Here is a 23,135-nt window from a genome sequence, read left to right on the forward strand (position 1 = left end):
GGCCCAAAAATGGGCTAACAGTATTAATCAATGAAATGAAATAAGAATTCGCGCAACTCCAAACACTGCTGGGTGCCAGGTTACGTAAGTTCGTCCAGTGCGTGGTATTTCGACAATTTCTTCTGCAGATAAAAAAAGAGGATTTATAAACCGGAAGCTGCCCTTGATTCGTCCACGACATGACCAGGTGTCCGAAGCTAAGCAGAATTTCTTGAAGGAAGAATTGTCCTGTACCCGGATATACCACAGATGTACGGGAAAAAATTATGCCGGTTTCTAAGAACGATAGCTTTGAAGTTTTAAAAAAATAGCTTTTCTAACAGCATGCCAGATGAGGACAAGTGTTTTTTTGGCCTGGCGGATGAGAATTTTCTGTTTCATGAATCCTTCCCGGCCTTTCGAGGTAAACACATAAGTTATAAGGCGGACCTTGTGCGAGGGGTTTGAACGCAAAAAAATTAAGAGTTTACATTAGGCTCGCGTCTGCCTAAAAAGCCCCGGCCATTGATCTTCCGCAAAGCTTTCCCATTTACTGATAAAAATTGGAAATGAGCAGCCAATACGAGTTCAATAAATTACATTATAACCATGCGGTTTTCCCGTCGTTAAACTTTTCAATAACAGCAGAACAGTAGTATGTATAGCCATTGGTGCATACATGCATGTTCATTCTTGTTCTGCGACAAGCCAAAGCGATGGCCGACACCTAGTAGCCTATCGCGGAGATATTGCTTTATCCAAACACCAGAAGCCAGCAAACCAAGATAAGGCTTTGTAAGATCAACCATGCACTAGTCTAGGTATCAGACCAAGGAATGAAACAATGAACTCCCATTACGCGTACTTTCGTTTTCCTAGCGTCACGTTGTGCCTTCCGTGTTTTCTTGCTGCATTTAGAGAATCGCTCCAGACGGAATCACTGCTGTTAGGATTTATTAGCATCAACACTCTGCGAAAACTTGTTGCTCCCCTCGCGTTCCTAGCAGGTGTATGACACCATGTGGATCCAGCGCCTCTGATTTCAGGGTATACACACAACAAAGAAACCAGAAGTACCGGTTTTACACTTCCAGTCTACAGCAGCAGCAGCGGCGGCAGCAACGATGCAGTGGCCATTACAAGCCACGCGAGCACGGAGGAAGCATCGGGCATTCCGGAAAACGATGCTAGGTGAGCCAAACTTCTGTAAGAATTCAGTTCAATGCAGGCGGCAGTGTTCATGTGGATATCTTTCTGGCATTTCAGAATTCCTGACGCCACCAGCGCTGAGCCATGGACTACGCAGTACTACCAGGCTAGTGCAACTACAGTCTACGGTAAGTGTGGGAAGATTTTCCGCCGCTGATATACCCCACCTCACTTTGCAGGTGACTCAGCAATCTGTCTGCAGTCGTATACGACACATTTACAGAGCATCGCCGCTGGCTCACGAGTGCACGGTCCTGCACCTGTCAATCTGCGCTCTACATTCTGCATAGTTTCATATGCAAGAAATGTAACTGTTGTCTCATGAACTTAGACTCGCGGTTGGGATCATCTGATGGGTGAATCGCTGTGGCGATGACACTGCTCTCGCATGTATAGTACTGTACTCCTGCTGAGGACAGTTTGTGGATTGTTCGTGAGCAAACCCAGACGTAGAATTAGGAGGGGTACGAAACCAATACGTGCACTCAGGTAGAGGAGGATGCAAAAAGAGGCACAAACGAACCAGCGCCTGGAGACATTTTCTGGCTATCGTGCCGACGCCGCTAAAAAACAGCAGCAAGGCTCCTAGAGCTTCGCCATTACAAGCAACGTTTTTTTCATGGGGCTGTTTATCGTTGATAGAAGTATTTAACTGCATGATTGTTTAAACTGCGCTTCGCTTTTCCTTACCTAGTACTTCGCAGCAGTGCTACAATGTAGTCTCAAGTATTAGCGCGATTGCCTTAAGGGCCACGTGTCGAAGAAAATGCGCTCTCGGCGTCGGCGAAGTTGTCTGTGAGCCTAAAATTTCGTATACACATAGGTACGTTTGCGTTGCAACAGAACTGCAACAGAATTTGGTAACGATGAAGGACGTGTGGCTCGGGACATTGTCATGGTGGAGCTTGACCGTGCCTTTGGTGTGAGCCCTCACGCGCGCGACGCAGCGTTTCAATCTCTCGAGCACCTCCAGGTGAAAGGCTGAGTTGAGTTTCTCCCTGCGGTACAAACTCAATATGGACGATTCCACTGGCATCAAAGAAATTGAGCATCGCTTTGATGCGAGACTTGCTCATACGCGCTTTCATGGAGCGGGGGGATGATTTTGTGTGCCACTCGCTGCTCTGCCACTTCTATAACGAGTCATACTGGAACATTCAGGATTCGTCTCCGCCTACGACAGAGTTAAGAAAGTCCGGCTCGTATTGAATCCAATCGACCAATTCTTGACAGCTCAAAACTCGAAGTTCTTTCTCATCTTCCATCAACACTTTCCGCACAAGCTTCGTGCAGGCCTCGCGCATTTGCAAATCTGCGGTCTATATTTCATATACCGAAAATGTTGCGTTGGCAGGGCAGCCCGCTCGCCCCATTCCCCGACCGGTTTTGCCGCACCGCAATAGATAGTTGCGTCATAATAAAAAAAGGGACGTTACCTTCATAATGGAGACTGCACGTATCATAGCAGGTGAAAAATTTCTGCGCATGCTGTGAAGAACTTATAATACCTCATCAGACACGTGTCCCGTCACTTTTTCTTTGTCCTCGTCTACGCGGGCTATATCTGCCTCTCGTAATAGATGAACAAAATGTGAGGACTTCGTGGCGCGTCTAATGCTACTATTACTGGATGATGCAGCAAATATATTGGGTCAAGTGTTGCGCACTTAAGAAACCTACATGTTCATTTTTCTTTCGAACATTAGCGTGTTCTGTCCGCGGTATGAGGTGGAGCGTAATAATCTTACGAAGAAGCCAACACTGCACAATTTTCAGTGTTCAGCTGCCTCATCTCCTTCAAGTTCTTGAATGCTTTCAAGAAAGTTTCGGGTAGAAAAATCACCTTGTACGCAAGCACTGCAATAGGGTTCCTCTACCACTTCTTGCCTCGACGATAAAAAAAGATTTCTTTTCTTATGAATTGTCCTGCAACAGCTGCGAATAAACACCTGTTATGTACTTCCATGCATTACAGGTGTCTCGTGCAGTCGTAGCACTACTTACCTGCACCTGGGGTCCAGCAGCAGCATCGATCACACGCAGCCCAGCACAAGCCGCGCTGGCATGGTGGAAGCATCAGCCATTTTAGAATACGGCGCCAGGTAAGCCTGCATTAGGAAAAGTTTAATTGCAGAACAAATCGGGGACTACAGGGTATGCCCTTACTGTGGTGCAACTATGCCTGCACTCTCTAAATGTTAAAGGGGAGAGGTAACGATGATGTCTGAAATAGGAACTGCTTCAGCAGTTTCGAGCATTCGGCATTCGGCTACACTCCCTCGGTATATTTACCGAGGGAGTGTAGCGTGGGCTCAAAAAGAAAGCTTGCTCTAGATCGACAGAACAGGCTCTGACAGTTTGGCTGGGACGCTTGAGAAATGACTTTTCTTTGTTTCCCAGATAGTTAGATGTGTGCGAGTGTGCCCGCCATGACCAATCGCTAAATCAACAGCCTCACTGTTTTGTTCGGCGACCTTTGAGATCCCTGCACACGGTTTAACAATTTCATGCATCTACAAATGGTTGTAAAAAAACTTTTTTGGAAGTTAAATTTCTAAATTTTATGCTTCTCTTCATTTCTCACTTAGGGATTTCAGAATATTTACATGAGAACAACACATAAAAATTATTATTTATACAGTTGCCGAAATTCAAATATCTCTATCAAATGAAACAATTTCAGTAAGTGTGCGCGGAAGACAATCAAGAATTATGTACTTAGACCTACACGTGTTCTCTGAAAACGGTACTGCCTCTGTCGAGGCCTGTTAATCACCTTCGCTATAATTTATTTATTTATTTATTTATTTATTTATTTATTTATTCATTCATTCATTCATTCATTCATTTATTTATTACCTCTAATTTGTTTACTACATAATCCGGATTCGATACCAGCCAAGCTGGCATGATTTGAAATGATTTACACGTTAACACGATAGCAGTTGAACCGCGCCGTATGACTCAAGTCAACGATAATAACTACAATAGGTTAGGTAAACAAATAAACAGCACATTAGCCCAATGGCGAACAATGTTCGTCTAGTGCTTAGCTCAGGCATTTCAAAAGAGCAACAGACAAGATGGAAGGCAAACACTGGGCGCGGACATCTCTGCTCTACTCTTTCCCACACTGTACAAAGGATGTCGCACCAACAATGACTTGACTCAACGCTTGCAAACTTCATTACCTTGCCGAGAAAAATGCTGTCCACCATAGACAGTACAGAGAAAGACAGGTTATTGATATCACATCAACGTAGAATGCACTGAACGCTGTAATTATTATTTTCACAATGAGATGAAGAAGCAGGAAACAAACTTCCTAGGCAGCATATTTTATCGACAGTGCGTGAAACCACTGAAAGATGTGAGGCATTTGTGCTCGCTGCGTACGGGGGAATAGACTATCTGCACGTCGGCTGCTCGATGCCATTAATCCATTGCTGCCGAAGGCAGCAATGGTTTATTGTTTGAATGCGAGTCGAATGTTAAATTACCTGGTACAAAGACAGCAGAAAAATCTGAACCTGGAATTTTGTTCTTCGTGTTCTGCAGGTAGCGATTAAGTAAGGACATAAAATGTCCTTCCTGGAGTCAGTCCACCTATGTACTTGTCAGGAATAACTCGGATAGCCTGCCTTTGCGCCATTTTCAATAATGAAGGCGAAAGCCTTAGGTGGCTCCATGCAATGGCTGCTCCGGCCCGGAAAAAGAGGCCCTAGCCCACAGACAAAAGATATCTTCTTAAGGAGTGGCTCATACCCCGTAAACTAGCGATGATGTAATGGCTGATAATGAATGAAGAAACGAAGGAAAGGACGAAGGAAGGAAGAAAGAACGGAAGAAAGAACGGAAGGACCTTTAGGTATTGCATTAGGTTCAAGCATGTGTGGTTGAGGAGGTCGACCTACGGCGTCGTACGTTTACTTCACAGTGCCGCTCGTTACGTTTTGAAAGGAGTCTGACTCATCCGATTGCATAAATTAATGCATGACCAGTGGGCAACAAGCTTTCGCCTTCACGTGTTACAGAATTGTAACACGTTGCCGAACTTTTTTACACTTCTTAAAATTAAAGGCGTCCTAAAAACGTAGACGCATTACAGCTGATGCATAATATGCTTTTTCAATGCCGAATGTCTCACTTCCGAGAAACATTTCAGGACTTTCTACCTGAAAACTCCTTGTGAATGTGTTAAGTACGCACGTGTATTTTAACTATATAAACCGGCTATGTTTCTTCATTAAAAACTCGCTGCCAGGCATTTCTGCTCACCTGCACTTCTTTTAGATAGGCTGTACATGACGTATTAGGGTTCACATTTCTCGTATTGCTTGCAACAATAACGAAGATGGTACTTTTCAAGTTTAGCAACAAAGACCATCAAAAGCAGCAGTGTTCAGTTTATGCCAAATTAGAGCCCGAATAGAGCGCCAATATTAAATGCAGAAAGTGAATGATCAGGTTCAGCTAGTCGCCTCAGCAATAACGCGCGATTAATTTGGTCAACCTCTCAATTGGCTAAATGTGTTTTTGTTTTCCCGTACAAGAGTCGGCTATATTGAGCTCATTTATCTGTCTACTTACAGGAATGCTACTGGAATTGGAGGAAGGGGACAGCAAGAGCTGTCCGGTGTCTCTGGCAACTTTTCGAGCAGGCGGGATACCTTATACGGGCACGACAACCAATACACGGGCGGCACAGCTCTCATTTGCAAAGCAAGCGACCAATCATCTGTAAAGCAGTCGGAGTTTGTAGAGCGCTGCCGCAACCGTACTGCCGAAAATCACAAGTTCGAAAGCTGTGGTAAACTGTTCCATCGGGCTGATCACCTAGATGGCCATAAGCGCCCGCATACAGAAGAGAGACCCTGCAAATGCGAAATATGTGATAAATTGTTTCGGACTTCTTATCAACTAAATAATCATAAGCTCACCCATACTGGCAAGAAACCCTACACTTGCGAAACATGTGGCAAATCATTCGTGCGGATGGCGGGTCTCCATAGACACCAGCACACTCACACGGACGAGGGACCCCATGTCTGCCATAAATGTACTGCAACATTCAAAACGAAACAAAATCTCAAGCGTCCTCTCAACTTGTATTGTAGCAAATGAGCTTTCGTTTGTGAAATATGTGGTGAATCCTTTATAGACAACTCACGTCTCAGACATCACCATCAAAGGGTGCACGGGGATAAAACATTGTCTTAGTGATTTCCTTTCCCACTGAGAGAAACCCTTCCCAGACACCTGTGCCAGAATTTTACGTGCTACTTATGTGTAGATTGATTTGAAGACGTGGTTCAACTGAACACACACCTCGTAACGCATAGGGATGTGCATCCGCAGTGTTCTGACTAGTGCGCAAGTTAGACAGATCGCCCGCGGCATTTGTATAACAACGTGAGATTGAAACCGTGCTGGCAAACAACATTGACACTCTTTGACAGGAGCCAGCAACCAACTAAACACGTCGTATGCAGAGACCCGCTTCTCTTCATATAAAACCGCTGATTAATATGCTGGTCTTTTCAAGTTAGTAGACGAGACATTGTCTCCAGAGGTATTTATTTCCACAAGTAGGTATTTCTCGATGCTTCAAAAATTTATTTTTCTCTTTGGCTCTTGTATTCTTACCCAATATCTTTGTTCTATACCGTAAACTAAGTTGATGACAGTAGGAAGACTAAAATTCAAATAGTGTGGAACTTCACTATGTGATATGTTCTCTTCCCGCAAAATTTTAAATATTCTTCTTTTATTGTGGCAGAAGCTCTGCCAGTTTTAAATGGCAGATTTTATGCCCCAGAAAGTCGAATGTTTTCACTAGACGTGCCCTCTACTTACATTCGTAAAATCTTAGTCTGATATGACAAACGCATCTGTGCGAGCAATGACATGACATGTAAGGTTCAGGTTTTATGCATATTGACGCGCGTACTTGTGTATCTCTTTACTTTAAATACGTTTAAAGTATGTGGTTTTACATGCCGAAACCACTTTCTGATTATGAGGCACGCCGTAGTGGAGGACTCCGGAAATTTCGACCACCTGGGGTTCTTTAACGTGCACCTAAATCTAAGTACACGGGTGTTTTCGCATTTTGCCCCCATCGAAATGCGGCCGCCGTGGCCGGGATTCAATCCCGCGACCTCGTGCTTAGCAGCCTAACACCATAGCCACTGAGCAACCATGGCGGGTTTTAAACACGTTTGAAACGGTGGCAAATGTTAAGTTACTGCTCAGCGCATGACACGCCTGCATGATAAGAACGTTCTCGAACTTTCTCGGCGTTTGTTTTTTGTCTACGTTGTTGTGGAAACTCTTGTGATCAAGTTGTACGCATGACGCGAATAGAGATGTGCATTCTTAAAGGAGCGCGAGCTCCAGTGATGACGTGGAGCCTTCGACGATTCACGGGGGAATAGCCGACGCTCATTAAACACAAACCACACCTTGGATGATCGATGCATGTGTCTGGCGCCATGTTTCTGCCCGAGTGCATCTTTTGACGGTTCAATTTCGCCCAATAAAGTGTATTTCATCACTCAATATTCTTGCTACTCTGTTGTCCATGCAATCACTCGACTGCCTATAGAAAGTCTAGGGACATTTTTGTATACGACCTTGCCTTTCTATAGATATGGTCTTTTGTTGATACAAAGTCTACAGACTGTCTATAGACGAAAGTCGGCAAGGTTTCTATTTCTTTTTGTCTACTCGCATTCTACCCCATTATATCTCGTTTCATACTCACCTTCTACTTCATCCATCGCCCCCAGACTCTATGGCTGTACCTTAACATATGTAAATTTACCCGACGCCCTTCTGCTACCCCACTCAGGTCATTCGCTCAACTCGTTTCTTTTTGTTGCTTGCGCACTGACAGGCTCACTATCTGACCAGCTTTTCTAACACCACAAACGCATGCCGCCTACGACACCCATGGCTTCTGTTCTGTTCTATGGAGGTATCCTCACCTCTACGTCCACCGACACCCTCCTACATCTTTTTTTTTCCTTTCCTTCCGCTGCCTTCCCAGTCTTCTACTCTCGTCCCGTCCTCTTTGAAATCAAGCCACAGCGCTAATTTTTCTTTTCAGACTCTCCCTTTACACCCAACTACAACCTACAACGACCACCCGTGACCTCGCAGAACTAACCTGTAACAAGCAGAATTCCAAACAATGATAAAACCGCATTTGACGAAGATAGGTCATCCTTTTGAAACATTGGCCAGCCTTTCTGAGGCATCTTATCCCTGTGTACCGTTAAAGCACTCTGTCTTTGTCAAATAACTTTTAGAAGCGTGCTCTTCGCACTAGCCATGCCTGCTAACATTGAGCCTTGAATCAAAAACGTTGCTTTCCTTTAAAGAGAAAGGGAGGACAGCCTACCCTGAACCACTTGTTCGATAATTGAACATCGGGTTGCAGCACGCCGGCTTTAAAGCAACTTTTTCTCAAGTATTCACATTAGTTTCGAGGGAATTTGGTTTCAAAGACGCACAACGCCAATACATTGCCACAAAATGCCTGGTAAGTTCTACATAAGTGACGAATAAACAATAGTTTCATACAAGAGCTACTATAAGGAGCTCTGGTGCTAGCGTCTACGGAAGCTGCAATGGGGGCGCTTCAGCCAGCATGCGAATTATGGGAAGTGCATCGATTTGCCTAGACCTCGTCCTTCTGGTTTCAAACGGCTTCGTTACTTTGTAAACTCTGTACAACAATGTACTGCGTGATAAATAGTTGAATACATGGTACACGTTTTTCAATTGATTACGGCATCAGTGCACGTCTCAACGTGAATTTATCGCGGGCAAGCGAGTGCCTTAATATTCCTGGCGCGTTTCAATTCGGCCAACTCGAAAAGCTAAACCTTTGCAACTAGTAGAAATTGTGCGTATTCGCAGCGTCTTCTTTATTTAGAAAAGTATGGATTGCTGTGAAATTTTCGGCAATGTATGCATGCAAAACGCAATAAACGAATCCACAAGGACGTCTGAATACAAAAACACGAAAATAAGTGGATCCTCTGTACTTGCCACCATTGCCATGGTGGCTCAACGAATTCAGCGCCTGAGTTCCTCTAGTATATTGTAGGAAACACGATGGAATAAACCCAGCTTGTTTCATTGTGCGAATGAACGCGCGCATGCGCATTTTTCAGAACTTCTCCAATCTTCACCCGATGTCCAAGCTCGTGAATCAACATGCATCTCAGGACAAGATGACGCAGCTTCTAATGCGAAAAGTGGGATCCGAATCTGTAGTTCTCTGGAAGTATACGAACCGACTTTTGCAGAACAAGCAATCTTAGTTTTAACAAAAAACGAGCAATTCACTTTCCTCCCGTTTGCCCAAATTATCCACATCTCGCTTGCAAATATATCGTGTCACGCGCATCGCCAAGGCGACTTACGTATTCGAGCAGTGCGATGCATCGTTCAACTCGCGTGCGACGACAATCATCGCACATGCCACAACAGCGTCTGACGCTCGCGAAGAATGTTAGACAGCTTAAGCCTGCATATTGCTAAGAGACCGTATCGATTCCCGGATTGCGGCTCTTATTTGGGGTGGAAAGATAGCCTGTAGACAGTCATTCCAGTTTAAAAAGCCACAACTATAATCACTGCGCTGCTGCCTTTCTCGATACTCATGCGCCAAGTGCAAATCTTTCTGTGCACAAGATAGGTGGTTACATAATGATCGATGGGTGCAGGAATTCGCTCGTCAATTCTTCCTGCAGAACTTAGGGCAACGCGAGAAAGGAAGCAGTGATGCCATGGCGCGCTTGAATTTTATTTCGAAGTATTCACGTTGAGTGTAGCGTAGGTTTTCCTACCATCTGCCTAAACGTTTTCGTGGGAAAAGCCACACCTCCCAGCTATAATTAAAGGACTTCTGGCTTTTCGCACGTGACATCACTTTGTTTCGACAAGGTGATGTCACGTGATGACACTTTGTTCAACATCACTTGATGTCACGTGATGTCACGTGACATCAGCTTTATTTAGCGAGCTTTTTCAGCGCATGGGCAGGATGGGATTACATAAGCATTGTCAGAGCCATAAGCCTGTACAAATCTCGCGCTGATGCTAACTATACTGCATTTCCAGCAGAGGACCGGGTAGCTTCTATCAATAGCAATGGCACGCTGCAGCCTCCTCGGTGTACAACAAGCTTCAAACGATCAGCGTCTCAACTTCCCTCGATTTCTTCTCAGAATTCATTCATGTTTTACGTGGCGGTAATTCTTTTATGGCACCACCATTTTCGTAATGCACTGAAAGAGCAAGTAAATGAAGCCTGTGGAACTTGTGGTTCAAACGACATCGAGAAAAGTGGGTTTGAATGCGCACACGGCGAGTGCACATTGAGACGAGGCTCGTCTACTGCCTCGGCTTGTTTCTGTCAGCCTCCCCGTCATCAGGTGGCATAATATTCGCAACGTGTTAAAGCGCTCACACTTGGTTCGTTGTATCCCATATTGGAATAAAGGTTGTGCAACACAAATCTGCAAGTTTCGATCTAGGCAGCAGTGCATTTCATTTAACGGCTACTGCGCTCGTCGTGGTGGGCATGAAACGCAATTTACGACTGTGGCGCAATCACTGACCGGGTCGGGAAACTGTCCTCAGTGCGCAACGCCCGATTGAGCTACGACTATGAACGATGCAGGAAAGTTCATCACCGAAGAAGCGCGGAAAGTGCGAAGCATTTGCAGTTCTTTGTTTCTAGGAAGTGGAAAGGCAGCACTGCAACTTGTGGATAACGCAACAAAGTGAGCGGCCACCGTCAGGTGATAGAAGTGTGTGCTTCATTTGGACAGAGCCTGAGAGCTAGATGTATTGTCACAGGTGGTAATCACGCGCTTGTTAGGGCTAAATATACTTGTATACCTTCTGCACTTTCACGAGTGCTTACACGAGCAACATTTTCTCGCCCGCAAGCTGTGCACTTCACTTTGACAAGACCATGCAAAAAAGTAATATTATCGTCACGTCAACGCTTTTCTTTAAAAGCGGAGGGGGGTTATTGAGTTAGATGATTTGGCGGAAAGATAGCTAGGGTTATCGGGATGCCTCTGCTACCAATCAACAATTTGTACTTTAGCGTCAAGTTAGTGGCGCACTCTGTGGTCTCGTTTTTATGAGATATGCGATCTCATTTTATTTTAAATCCCGAAGTGCCGAAAGCGTTATTTGTTTCAGTTCGTTCTGGGCACTGAGTGCGCATGCGCGAGAATTCGACATCGCGCAGTGGCGAATACATACTAGACCAGTAAACAACGAAACATCAGGCATGGCAGAAGAAACGAGCAACGAATACACGCCTCGTGCGTTCAGCTTCACGGATGAAGCAAGTACAAGCCGTGACAACATCCAGGGCGCTTCGCCTGCTTTGGGTGCCTACCCAACGTGAGTTTTTACCGCTTGTCAATTTTTCATTGAATACTGTTGCCCTTCAACATGGCCCAAATGTACAGCTGTATATTTGTCCTCATCTATACCGGGTCTTTGTTGACGACCAACTTGAGCTTTTATTATTAGGAGAATGCCAGCAAACTTGAAAGTATAAGAAAATATAGAAGCAGAATACAAAGCGACAGGATAGTGGCTGCTTCTCGATTTGTTTTTCTATTTTCAAGTTTGCCAGCCTACTCCTAGTGTACCCATGTACCAACTGGCCCAACAAAAAACTCTCTTGAGCTTTTAAATTGGGACTTTCTGAGATATAGACGCGTCGATGCACGGGTGGTGCGGAAATATTGACATGTACAGCGCAAAGCCAGTTATTTAGCGTTTGGGATAAAACTTATCACAACGAGAAACGAATTTATTTAAGGAAAAAATATTTGTCACTTATGTGTGGTTATTGTACTGCAACCCCCCCCCCCCCCCCCTTCGAGCTCTAGCTTGAAGTCCCGGGTGCAAGTCCGGATGTGACCGCCGTATTTCCATGAAAGCGCACTGTAAGAAGAGTGGTGCTTATCTGCCTTTCAGTGCTAGTTACAGAAGCCCCGGTGGTGGTAGTCTTTACGCAGTTTCCACTGTGGCATGCGTTTTATCAGGTCCTGGTTCTGGCGCGAAAACGTAGGAATTAATTAGTTTTATGCGCAGAGCCTCCCTTGATTTTCCGGATTCCAGTGTGAGCGGGGGAGCACATGAACGGGAGGCAAAAGGCCTCCAAGCCGAGCTAGAGCGATACGCGGATGGCGCTGTCGAAAACAAATGGGAGAGGGGGACGCTCTTGCGCTTAATGTTAGCACAACCACTGCGCCTTCTTTTTTTTTCGAAAACGGTAGCAGGCTGCAATTCACTGCCGGCCGACAGCTGTTACGACTGTTGTGTCGCAGTGACTTACAGCTGGTCATTTTTTTTCTTGCATGCTGTTCATTCCTTTAGAACGCAGCTCTTAGGCGCCCGTTCCGGCGTGTACCGTAAGGTATTTTCAGATATACCCCATAGGACGTGAAGCATATCTTATGGAGCGCATAGTGTCCCGCGTTGCAGGCCGATTTCAAAGGGAAGTAGCTCGAGAATGCTTACGCATCGGAGCAGTGCTGCTATTGGCCACGCTTCGGTGCACAAAGTTATCTGTAACCGCAATATCAAACAGCTTCATCAATGTGCGCTGGCGATGTGCAATGTTCTGCACTTTGTGTATTGAACAGGCATGGTGGGAGTGCCAACAGTCACCATATCAGCGTCCGCCTTCCCACTATCCAGCAGGTGCCGCCGGGTATCACCCATAGCAGGGTTCGAGGCTACTTGACACATGCTCTTCTGTTCCCGCTCGTATTGCTCACGATAGTACTTTCTGGACGACAGATGAAAGTGCACAAAAATAATGTTATTTGCCACATAAAAAGTTGTGACATGTGTTTCCTTCCCACAAAACACTTTATCATTAGAAAACGTAAACCCGGCGGAGAAAAAGGCAAAAGCTGCTTTAAAAGGATTGTTTGTCCGTTATCCTGAGTTGCCTAAGGGGCAACAACGCGTATTACAGAAAAAACACGCCATCGCGGAAGTTGACGCTTCTACCGCTCGGAGTAGTTTGGCCGATGAAGCCACTTCTGTTTTTTTTTTGTCAGGGTTCTTTTACCTTGTGAAATTTAGATAACACGACTCCAAATTGTTTTTCTTACAGAAAACTTTGACGAATGTATACAACAGCGATAAAGAAGTGCAAGGTCACGTTGTTCCATGGAACCCTTTACAATTTGTGAACAATCGCAGTACCACGTCGCGTTTCAGCTACGCTTATGCTGTGCACTGCATCTGTCGTCGGATATTCTTAGGCGAAAGCCTTACATCTCTTTAAACATCGCCTTGTGATCGTACAGATGACGCTGTCTTCATCCCCATCGCTGTCGCTAATCATGCTAGAAAAAGCACATGTATATAATATTGAAGTAAGGCACTCCAACTCACGACCATTGGGGGGAGGCAAACCCCACAACCTTCGGCCCTAATTAGGGCGAAGTTGATTCAGGCACATTTGATTAAGGTAGCTTTAAATATGGCGATCGATTGAACGAACAGCTATAAGTAACAATGCATTCGAATGAGAATGTCGAGTAATTCCAGGGGTGTCTCTTGAAAGCGGAGACTTTCGCCTTCACTCTCTTTGGCGTGCAATTTTTTTTCAAGCTGTTCTCACAATACACTTCGTCCATCAAGAAATTCTCGGATAGGCAGCTGCGATTGGCATAGTAGAAGCAAACTTAGCATCGCTTGCCGAGAAGTATTTCTGAACTCCATCCTCACTGTTCCTAAATTCATTAGAATTCATCATTTCATTATGAATTGTTCATATTAATTTTTGGCGACGAGACAAATCTCCTTTGCATATAGGGCAAGTCACTTGCGCCCATGATTCCAAATACTACCTAAAGTACGATATATTCCTAATAGCACCGGAATCCATGTGAGATGAATGTACTTAGCGTGAAAATGCCGCACTCACCACGGCGATACCAAATCGCAACAGGCGAGTACAAAGAGGAATTTTTCTCATATGAGCGCTGATTTGCATCAGCATTGCAGAAACCATATGCAGTGTTATTTTTATACTTTAACCTGTTTTATTGTTGCAAAAGAATGTTCGATGGAGCAAAATATTTATTTCCCAAATTGTTGGGATTCTGTCACTGTGGCAAGCGGAGCACGCATTTTATATAGCAAACTACATACGGAGGCATGATACCCGTTGTAAGCACTCTAACAGTTATGCTGACAATGTTCGTGCGAGTCAAGGTAGCTGCCGTTTCGATTGTGGTGGCAGATATCGCCGCGCGTTTCGTTCGTGCTATGCCAGTCAGCATAGTGTGCCTTTACTGTGAATGAAACATTGCAATTAAAATGTTTAAGAAAACTGTACTTTGCTTTTTCAAACGTTCTGCTAATCAAACATAACTTCAACATTTGTCACAGATGTAAGTGCCTAACAACAATACCTTTATTAATTGCAGCATTTCTTACGACGCCCGGCGTTACCAGTGGAACACTCAGCACAGGCCACTAACTGACGAAACTTACACCACCGACGGTACGTAGGCGATGGTCAGTCGCCTTTGTTACGAACATGGGAGATAGCTTCTACGTCCACTGTGGCAGCGGTGCATTTATTGCTTTTACCGCGGCACACAACGAGCTGCGCCAAGCCTGTTACTGCATAAGCCGGCTTCGCACTGCCCTTAGTACGAAGTTTGGGCAGACGTGAATGCATGCAAATTCATACAAAAGCTGTGCAGTTCAAGTTTTCGAATGAATTCGCATATCGGTCAATTGCGAATACACGCGCCTAGGCTGTCCTGTCACAAGCCGAGGCCCTACTACATTTCATGCTGCGATCAATTCACTCGCAATTGCAATCAGCGCGTGGAAATTGGTCTACAATGTTATATCCCAAGGGGAATCTCGGTGGATTCGTCGTGCTTCCATTGTGAAAACTTTTCCCTTGAACCGATCAAACATAGCAGACAACGGAAATTCTTCGTTGCAAATTGACAGTGCGATGTGCTATCAGGGTGGCGTTTCAGATGACCATACCAGAAGGTCGTAACGGTACTGTCACGTTTTCGGCAGAGTGTGAGGATTTCTCACAGATTGCATGTTACGAGCAACCGACATATGCGGCTGCAGCGGAATGCGGAAGTTGCAGCATACAGTTTGGGACAACCCAAAACAGTTCATAATGAAACTCTTGTTTTCTTTGTGCCAAGGAAGCCAAGCAACAACAGCAGCATGAATATTACAAATTTATAGAAAATGTAACACAGAGACCCAAAATTCTTTGCTAGTTATTTGTGCTAAGTTACTATCAATCTTTACTTACTAACGAAACTATACGGTTCTCAAACTTTCAGAAACTTTAAACTGGTTGACAGATTCCTAGCACCTTACGATTTCCGCTTACTGTGCCACTACCTGAAAATTGTAACTCTTCGGTAACAAGAAAATTTACGCCATGCTGAAATACCGGCCCTCCATGCAGAATGTTCTTTTTTCTAAGGTGATTAGCATTATCTGGATACTTCACGCAATTTTCGCTCTCCCGGTATCTGTTTAACCTCCTTCACAACTCTGACTAATGCGTGTAGCGATTTTAGTGGTGCTACTGGTAAAAGTAAGGATGTTGGACAATGAATATGAGCACCCTAAATATACACCTATGAAACAGTACTACAGTTCATTCCACGTCGGAGATGCTAAAACTGAAATATTTAGTGCGGTGGTTGGGAAGCCGCGTTTACTAAAATTTACTCTCTCGTGTCCGATGGTGTAGGCTGTGCCGTGTAGGGGTAATAAGGCGACTGAAATTCTTATTCGACTCCCCCCCCCCCCCCCCCCACTGCTTCATATTCTGAATGAAGGTGTATTCATTCATCTCTGCACTGCTTTACTGCGAATTGCATTAAGGTGGATGGCGGTCCACAGGAGGAGGGTTCTGCCGCATCTATTGGCGTTCTCAATTTCCAGCATTAGAATTTTTTTTAAATTTTAGGCAATTTCTACGCGGTTGGACAAGGTGTGCCCCTAGCTACAATTTTTGCAGCGCTAACTGAAGAGTCCGCACTTTTAACGTAGTTCGATGCTTTCTGTTGCACAGTTTAGTGGCATTGTTCTGTGAATTAACACTTCTGTAATGCTTTCCAAGCTAAACTGGTGTCTACAACCCGACTCTTGCAGATGGGCATTGCGCAATCTTTTGTAATGTTATCTGATATTCTATATCCTGCCTACACAGGGACGTAAGGAAGGAAGCCGTTTCCGCTTTCGTAGTGAGCTCCTAAACATACACTGCTTACAGCCCCTACTTAGGAAAATCAGCTACGGAACTCACTAAATGGGTTTCGGATAACCAGTTTCTGAAACGCTAGTACATCGTTGACTTACTCAAGTGTTCGTCATAGGAAGCGAATAGTTTGTGGGCATGCTTCACACAAAAAATTATAATCCCTTGGTTGAAGTGTGTCCTCCCATTTTTATTTGTCCTCGTCTGCAACGTGCTATGTCGCCTGCTCATAATACTTCAGCTAAAAGCAAGAACTTCATCATGTGTTTAATGCGCTTAATACTTGATAATCCAGTAAGTATATTGGGCCAAGAGTTGAACGCGCAAAAACACCGGGCTATTGTTTTTCCCGTCGAACACTATCGTCTTCCGTCAGTGGTATGAGATAGAGCGTAATAATCTTCTCTAATCGATAAACGCCGCAATCTCAAGGGCGCAAAGTGCTTGCGTGCACTTAAGACGGAGTTTCAGAAATAAAAAGCTGCGCGTACGGAAGCACTGCAACAGGGTTCCCGTACCCCTAAAAGCTTTTCGCCTAGCACCATATATCAGAATGAATTATTCATTTCGTAAGAATTACCCTTGCACTGCGGCGAATGAACACCTTTGCTGTATTTTCATGACATACAGGTGTCACTGCCAATGCAAGCACTAGTTCCCTGCTTCTGGGGTCCAGCACCAGTATCGATCATGGAAGGCCCAGCACAAGTCGCGCTGGCATGGAGCAAGCAACAGCCATTTTAGAAGACGGCGCCAGGTAAGCCCGCATTTAGAAAACTTTCACCACAAAGCAACTCGGAGCCAGTGGGGATGGCAACCCGTGGAACAGCCATGCCTGTACTCAATAATCCCTCCCGGCGGAGGGCTTCTTGTTATGCCTGACGAAGGCACTGCATCAGCAGTTTGGAGTATTCGGCAGGCAGAGCAGGTATTAACATACGTAACAGTTCGAAGAGCACGACTGGACATGAATAGAGTAAAAAAAAAACGTTAGGCAGCATGTTGCACTCCTGTTACACGTGGTGGCATACTTTCTGGCTGGTTACCTGCTTACTCAGTCCCCCTTGTGGAATGTATCAAAGTAGTCAGGAGCAAGATGTTCATCTAAAAGAAAGCGCTTAAAACGAAACATAGCATGTCTAGGTTTACCTGGGCGGTGTAGCGTTGGCACGCAGGCAGTAAAAAATGTGCTTGAAATTACTCGGTACATCCGCGCTACGGCTTGCCTCATAATCAGATCGAGGTTTTCATACGTAAAACGGCAGCATTTAGTTTTTATATTTTAACTAGTTTGACCTGCAGCATGGGGTTCAGAAGCGAAAAGACGAATATTTTTTTCTTAGCCCTAAGTTAAGAAGCTTCCGAGCCTCATATAGGGCCGAAAAATAACATGAAATATGTAAAAATGCCAAGTAATGTATTGCGTGATGCTTCGATTTCTTCCAGGTAAATAAGCCTTCGTTATAGTTAATGATCTCAAAGTACACATTCTTTTAAACTTAGCCTCCAATGCAGAGAATGCTGGCGCCTTGGTATGCAATGCCATCCGGCTCCCCTGATCTGTGCTACGGAAATCATGTGTAACGAGGTGGGCATCAGAGAATGTTTGCTATCGGATAAGCACCTGCAGTCTCCTGTGTCGGTCCTCCCCATCATGCTATGAATTGATCGCGCACATTGGATCGCGCTATTGATCGCACATTGTTTGTACAATTTTATTGTATTATAGGCGTAATATCGTGCTATAGATGCAACAGATGCCACCTTCCGTTTTAGCCCAAGACCTTACACATTTCGATCTCATAGTTATCAGTATATTGCCTCAATGCAATATGTCTGTCTCCCTGAAGGATTGTGAACGTATACGTTCCCACATGATCACTTGTCCTCGTCAGTTGCGACCCCTTCTTTAAGCATTGTCTTCGGCTACAATCTTTGTTGTACAACTGTTAATCGCCTCAAGTCTTACTGTTCATGTGAATATGTTTTGTGTTTCAGACTTCCTGAGACTTCCAGTGTTGGCCAATGGAACACGCAGTACCACATGGTTGATGGCACATCCAGCGTCGCCGGTAGGAGCGGGAAAGTTTTCAGCCGTTAGTATACCACGCCTCGCCTTCAAGCTGATTGAGGAATGTAACGTTTCCTATCTAGCACTACGCATTTAAACAGCATGAATCAATGAATTCTGGGGCTTTACATCTCAAAGTTAAGATTTCATTATGATGCACGCGGTAGTGGGGGACATGGCCTCAATTTTAAACAGCATCGTCCCTGGCTTAGGTGTGGTTGAGAAAATGCCGCTCGTGTACTTTTTAGTGTTTCGGTTGATCTAGACGTTTCTTGCTCTCGTTAAGTCATTTTATTGCTAAGAATTCTTTGCCTCATTCAATAGTCGGTGACAACTTAAGAATGGAGTGCAACTCTAACAGCGAGGCACAAGCTTAACCGCCTTTAACCTCTGAAAGCCAAGACGGCTCGAATCCGCTCGCACCTTACTGAACTTGCTGCGCTAGTGAAAATGTAAAGGTAATCGAAGAAAAAGAGCTCACCATTTAGACCTAATGTATTACCTTTGCCAGACATCTAATACGGGAATCGCTGATTAAATGTCCCTAGACATTCATGCTTCAACATAGCACCAATGGCACAGAAACTTATGTGTGGTGAAAACAGCTGCTTTAAATGCGCAACGGTGATTGAAGCCATGGAGGTCAGCGAACCAAATTGGATGGCGCATTCATGAAACTTGTGTTTGAGTTTGACTGCTTAGCATAACTGTTTACGCTTGGTTTGTTGCCCACTATAAGCACTTTGTGTTATATAGGTAAGTCGGTAGGCAGGTAGTATATGTACGTTCTTATCTAGCGTTATTTAAATGAAAAGAAAATGATTGCGTCCACGATGACAGAATCGCAACCATGGTGTCGGGCACAGCAATACGGTTACTGCAGCCATTAGACCACAATCACACAAAAGAGCGAATGGTCTTCTGAAAATCTCCCTCATTCAGTAAGGAAATCATTGAGAATGAGCGTCCAATACCAGTGACTCATCGTCATGAACATTTGTAATTGCACCACGCTACTGTGTAGCTATTCGTCCCTTGTAGCATAATATATGCACTTGTATCAGATGCACCGACGTCTCATGCCGAGTACATTATCAAAGGGACATTTGATTATCAAAGCGCGACAAGAAGCGAGGAAACAAACATCAGGTATTTCAATATCAAACAAGCGCCGATTTAGGCAGAAATGACGCCGGAATAAACCAATGAATTCCCAAAACACGTTTGTCTTAATCGTCTAAACTATATTTTTTTCAAGCATTTGTTGCTTAACCTATGAGGATCACTTGAGAGGCCAGCAGAGCAGTCAGGGTTTATTCTTGATTTCTGCGTGTTCATATCGCGGGAACGCTCCAGCCTCGTGACTTGTCACACAGTGGTGAATTGGCACCTGTGCTTTCAGGGCACACAGACAATGCTGAAGACGGAAGCACCGGATTCAGACGGCCGGTCTACAGCAGCAGCAGTGGCAGCGCGGATGACGCAGTGGCCAGCACGATCAGCGCGGGCATCGAGAAAGCATCAGGCGTATTGGGAAACGAAGCTGGGTGAGCCAAACTTTTCCATGAAGTTCTTTCGATAGAGGAACTCACTGAGACGACAGCGAATTCTGTGTATATCTTGTTATGCTTGCACTCACGAACTTTTGAGAGAGATTGAAGTTCTGAAAATCCAAATTCCAAGTTTCAAATGCTGTTTACACACTCTGGTGATGTCGTAAACAGGAAGCTTTAGCCCAGGATTTACTGCGTAGGTGCATGGGAAAGGACAAATCAGTTTCCTCGACAACACACTGCACCAGCATTGGTCAAGATTGCGCAATTTAAAAGAAATGCGTAATTAGCGTATTTGGAGCAATTGCGTGTTTGACTGATGTCATATACTTAAGTAAAATGTCAGAACACCAAGCATCAGGATTGCACCTTTTCAACTCGGCAATAAAAGCATTGCCAGGATTCCATGAACTGCACTTAATAATAAATAACACAAATAACATTAACAAAATATGTGTGCAAGACAGCACCCTAAAATATGCTATTTCATGACTAGGTACTTTGGCAATCCTTGTTCACGTAGTAACAATCTCACGGAAACTGCAAAAGTATGTCAAAGTTGGCCACTGAGCATTCTCGAAGTGAAGCAGCTAATAGAACTTCGGTAGGTATATTTTTCGGCAGCTTAAATTCGTGCATTTTATGATTCTGTTCTTTTGAAACTTAGCTATTGGAGAATATTTCCATAAAATAAAACACAAATCAAAATTATGGTTGATAGAATTATCGAAATTTAAATATTTAAATCAAATGAAATTATTTTATTCGAATCCCTACGGAAGACAATAAAGAATTCTGCTCTTAGACCTACGCGGGTTTTCAGAAAACACCACTTTTGTTGTCGTGGCCTGCTAATCACTTGCCCTAATATTTATTTATTTATTTACTTAGCTAGCTGTAAGATGCTTACTACATAATCTAGTCTCCATACTGGCCAAGCTGGCCTGATTAAAAACGACGTGCATGTTAACACCACAAGAGTTCAACCACGTCATAAGGTTGCATGACTCCTCTTAACAACGGTAACAATAATAGATACAGGTAAACAGATAAACAGCAGATTACCGCAACAACAGCGTACAATGTTCATATAGAGCTTAGTGTAGATAGTTCAAAACAGCAACAGACAAGAGAGAAGATGTACTAGGGGCCGGCATCCTTGCTCTGCAGGCTGTTTTATGCTTTTTCTTCCCTAAACGGTAGAAAAGATGTCATACCAACAATGACTTGACTCAACGCTTGCAGACATAATTAACTGACCGAGAAAAATGCTGTCGGCCATGGACAGAGGTAAGAGAGAAATGCAGGTTATTTGTTTTACATCAACGTTGATTGCTATGAACGTTGTAAAGCATATTTGCACAACCAGATGAAGAAGCAACAAGCTCCATGGCTTCGGCTGGAACGGTGTAATCTTTGAATGCGAGTGGAATCTAAATGACTTGATAGAAAGACTGTAGAAATATTTGAACCCGGAAATTTGTTCTTCCTATTCGATACGTATGGATTGAGCTATGACGTACCATATTCGAAGGGGAGTCATTCCACCTATTCTTGTCAGGCATAACCTGAATTGTGCGCCTTTGCAACACGACAGAACAAAGGAGACAACAAAAAAAGAAAGAACGAAACAAAGACAGAAAGAGAGAACTGCAGAAAGAACGAAAGGACCTTTAAGGGTTGCGTAGGTTTGAAGCATGTGTGGTTGAAGAGGTCGACCTACTGCGTCATACCTTCATTAACACAGTGGCTCGTTACGTCATGCAAGAAGGCTGATCCCTCGGATCCCATACCTTAATGCACTACCATGGGTGCGGCAAGCTTTCGCCTTCACAGGTTAGAGAAGGGTATCATGCTGCAGTAATTTTTTTTTTACTGTTCCTTAACGAAAAGGCGTCCTAAATACGTGGACGCATTTTAGCTGATGCAAAACAGTCATTTTTCGTGCGAAATGTCTCACTTTCAGAAGTCTTCCCTGAATACTACTTTTGAGCGTGTTGAATACGCACGTGTATTTTAAATGTCTAGAGCGGCTTAGCTTCTTGCCAGGCATTTCCGCTCACCTGCACTTGTATTATGTATTGTATGTATGATGCAAGCACGATTTTGTATTGCTTGCTACTCGAACGAAGATGGTTCTCATATTGACGTTCAGCAGCACCAACAATCAAAAGCACCAGTGTTCAATTTCTGCCAGTCTATAGACCAGAATCAGTGCTAAGATCAAATGCAGCAAGTTAGCACTTAGGGTCAGCAAGTCGCTTTACCATTTACGCACGATTTATTTTGTCAACCTGCCTGTTGGCTAACTTTATTTTTCTCGTCCCGTAACGAGAATCGGCCATCTTGAGCTCCTTTGTATGTTTAATTGCAGGAATGCTACTGGAACCGGAGGAAGAGTTGGGCGGTGTCTGTGGCAGTGTTTCCAGAGGACGGGATGCCCCACCCGAGTGCCGCCACGAACACACAGGCGACACAGCCAGATTTTGTAAAACACGTGACCAATATTCTGTGAATCAGACAAAGTTTGTAGAACACAGCCGTAACCGTACTGCCGAAAACCGCAGATGCGAAATCTGAGGTAAACTGCTCCACCGGGCTCGTGATCTTGTTCGACATTACCGCACGCACACAGACGAGAGACCCTACAAATACGAAATATGCGATAAATCGTTCTCGGACTCATCGAGTCTTCGTAACCACCAGCTCACTCACACTGGCGAGAGAGCCCATGTCTGCCTTATATGTACTACAGCATTCAAAACCAAAGCAAGTCTCAAGCGTCATTTGAACTTGAATTGTCGATACGGAGCCTTCGTTTGCGATATATGTAATCTATCCTTTCTGGACAACTTAGGTCTCAGTCATCACCGCCAAAGCATGCACGGGAATAAAACACCGTATGACCATACGCATTGTGCATTTAGTTTCGCAGAGACAGAGACGGTCGATGAACATCTGTGTCAGAGTAATAACTGCTACTTATGTGGAAATTCATTTG

General features: G+C 44.3%; 2 protein-coding genes across 12 annotated transcripts in view; both read left to right on the top strand.

Moving 5' to 3' along the window:
• LOC139049981 (zinc finger protein 83-like) overlaps nt 1-7,153 on the top strand; it is a 145,594-nt gene extending 138,441 nt beyond the window's left edge. For 6 of the 8 annotated variants that reach the window (XM_070525934.1, XM_070525937.1, XM_070525931.1 and 3 more), the window contains 4 exons: nt 1,011-1,170; nt 1,246-1,316; nt 3,164-3,290; nt 5,781-7,153. In XM_070525934.1, coding sequence (XP_070382035.1) covers nt 1,011-1,170; nt 1,246-1,316; nt 3,164-3,290; nt 5,781-6,312 — 890 coding nt within the window. In that variant the 3' untranslated portion in view covers nt 6,313-7,153. The remainder of the gene's footprint in view (nt 1-1,010; nt 1,171-1,245; nt 1,317-3,163; nt 3,291-5,780) is intronic. The other 2 variants (XM_070525939.1, XM_070525936.1) reach the window with 2 other exon arrangements.
• A 3,698-nt stretch (nt 7,154-10,851) lies between these two features.
• LOC139049990 (uncharacterized) lies at nt 10,852-22,888 on the top strand. 4 transcript variants are annotated; one of them, XM_070525975.1, is made up of 6 exons: nt 11,024-11,625; nt 14,685-14,775; nt 17,141-17,267; nt 18,509-18,606; nt 19,984-20,128; nt 22,509-22,888. In XM_070525975.1, exons 3-6 carry the CDS (start codon nt 17,230-17,232, stop codon nt 22,624-22,626), a joined length of 399 nt encoding a protein of 132 aa, XP_070382076.1. In that variant the 5' UTR covers nt 11,024-11,625; nt 14,685-14,775; nt 17,141-17,229; the 3' UTR covers nt 22,627-22,888. The 4 variants fall into 4 exon arrangements, with proteins under 4 accessions (XP_070382075.1, XP_070382076.1, XP_070382074.1 ...); XM_070525973.1 differs by having other exon boundaries at nt 11,027-11,625; nt 14,685-14,761; nt 18,509-18,582; XM_070525972.1 differs by having other exon boundaries at nt 11,032-11,625; nt 14,685-14,761.
• Nucleotides 22,889-23,135: the final 247 nt, after the last annotated feature.

This window comes from Dermacentor albipictus, chromosome 9 (assembly GCF_038994185.2).
Source record: "Dermacentor albipictus isolate Rhodes 1998 colony chromosome 9, USDA_Dalb.pri_finalv2, whole genome shotgun sequence".
Lineage (NCBI taxonomy): Eukaryota > Metazoa > Arthropoda > Arachnida > Ixodida > Ixodidae > Dermacentor > Dermacentor albipictus.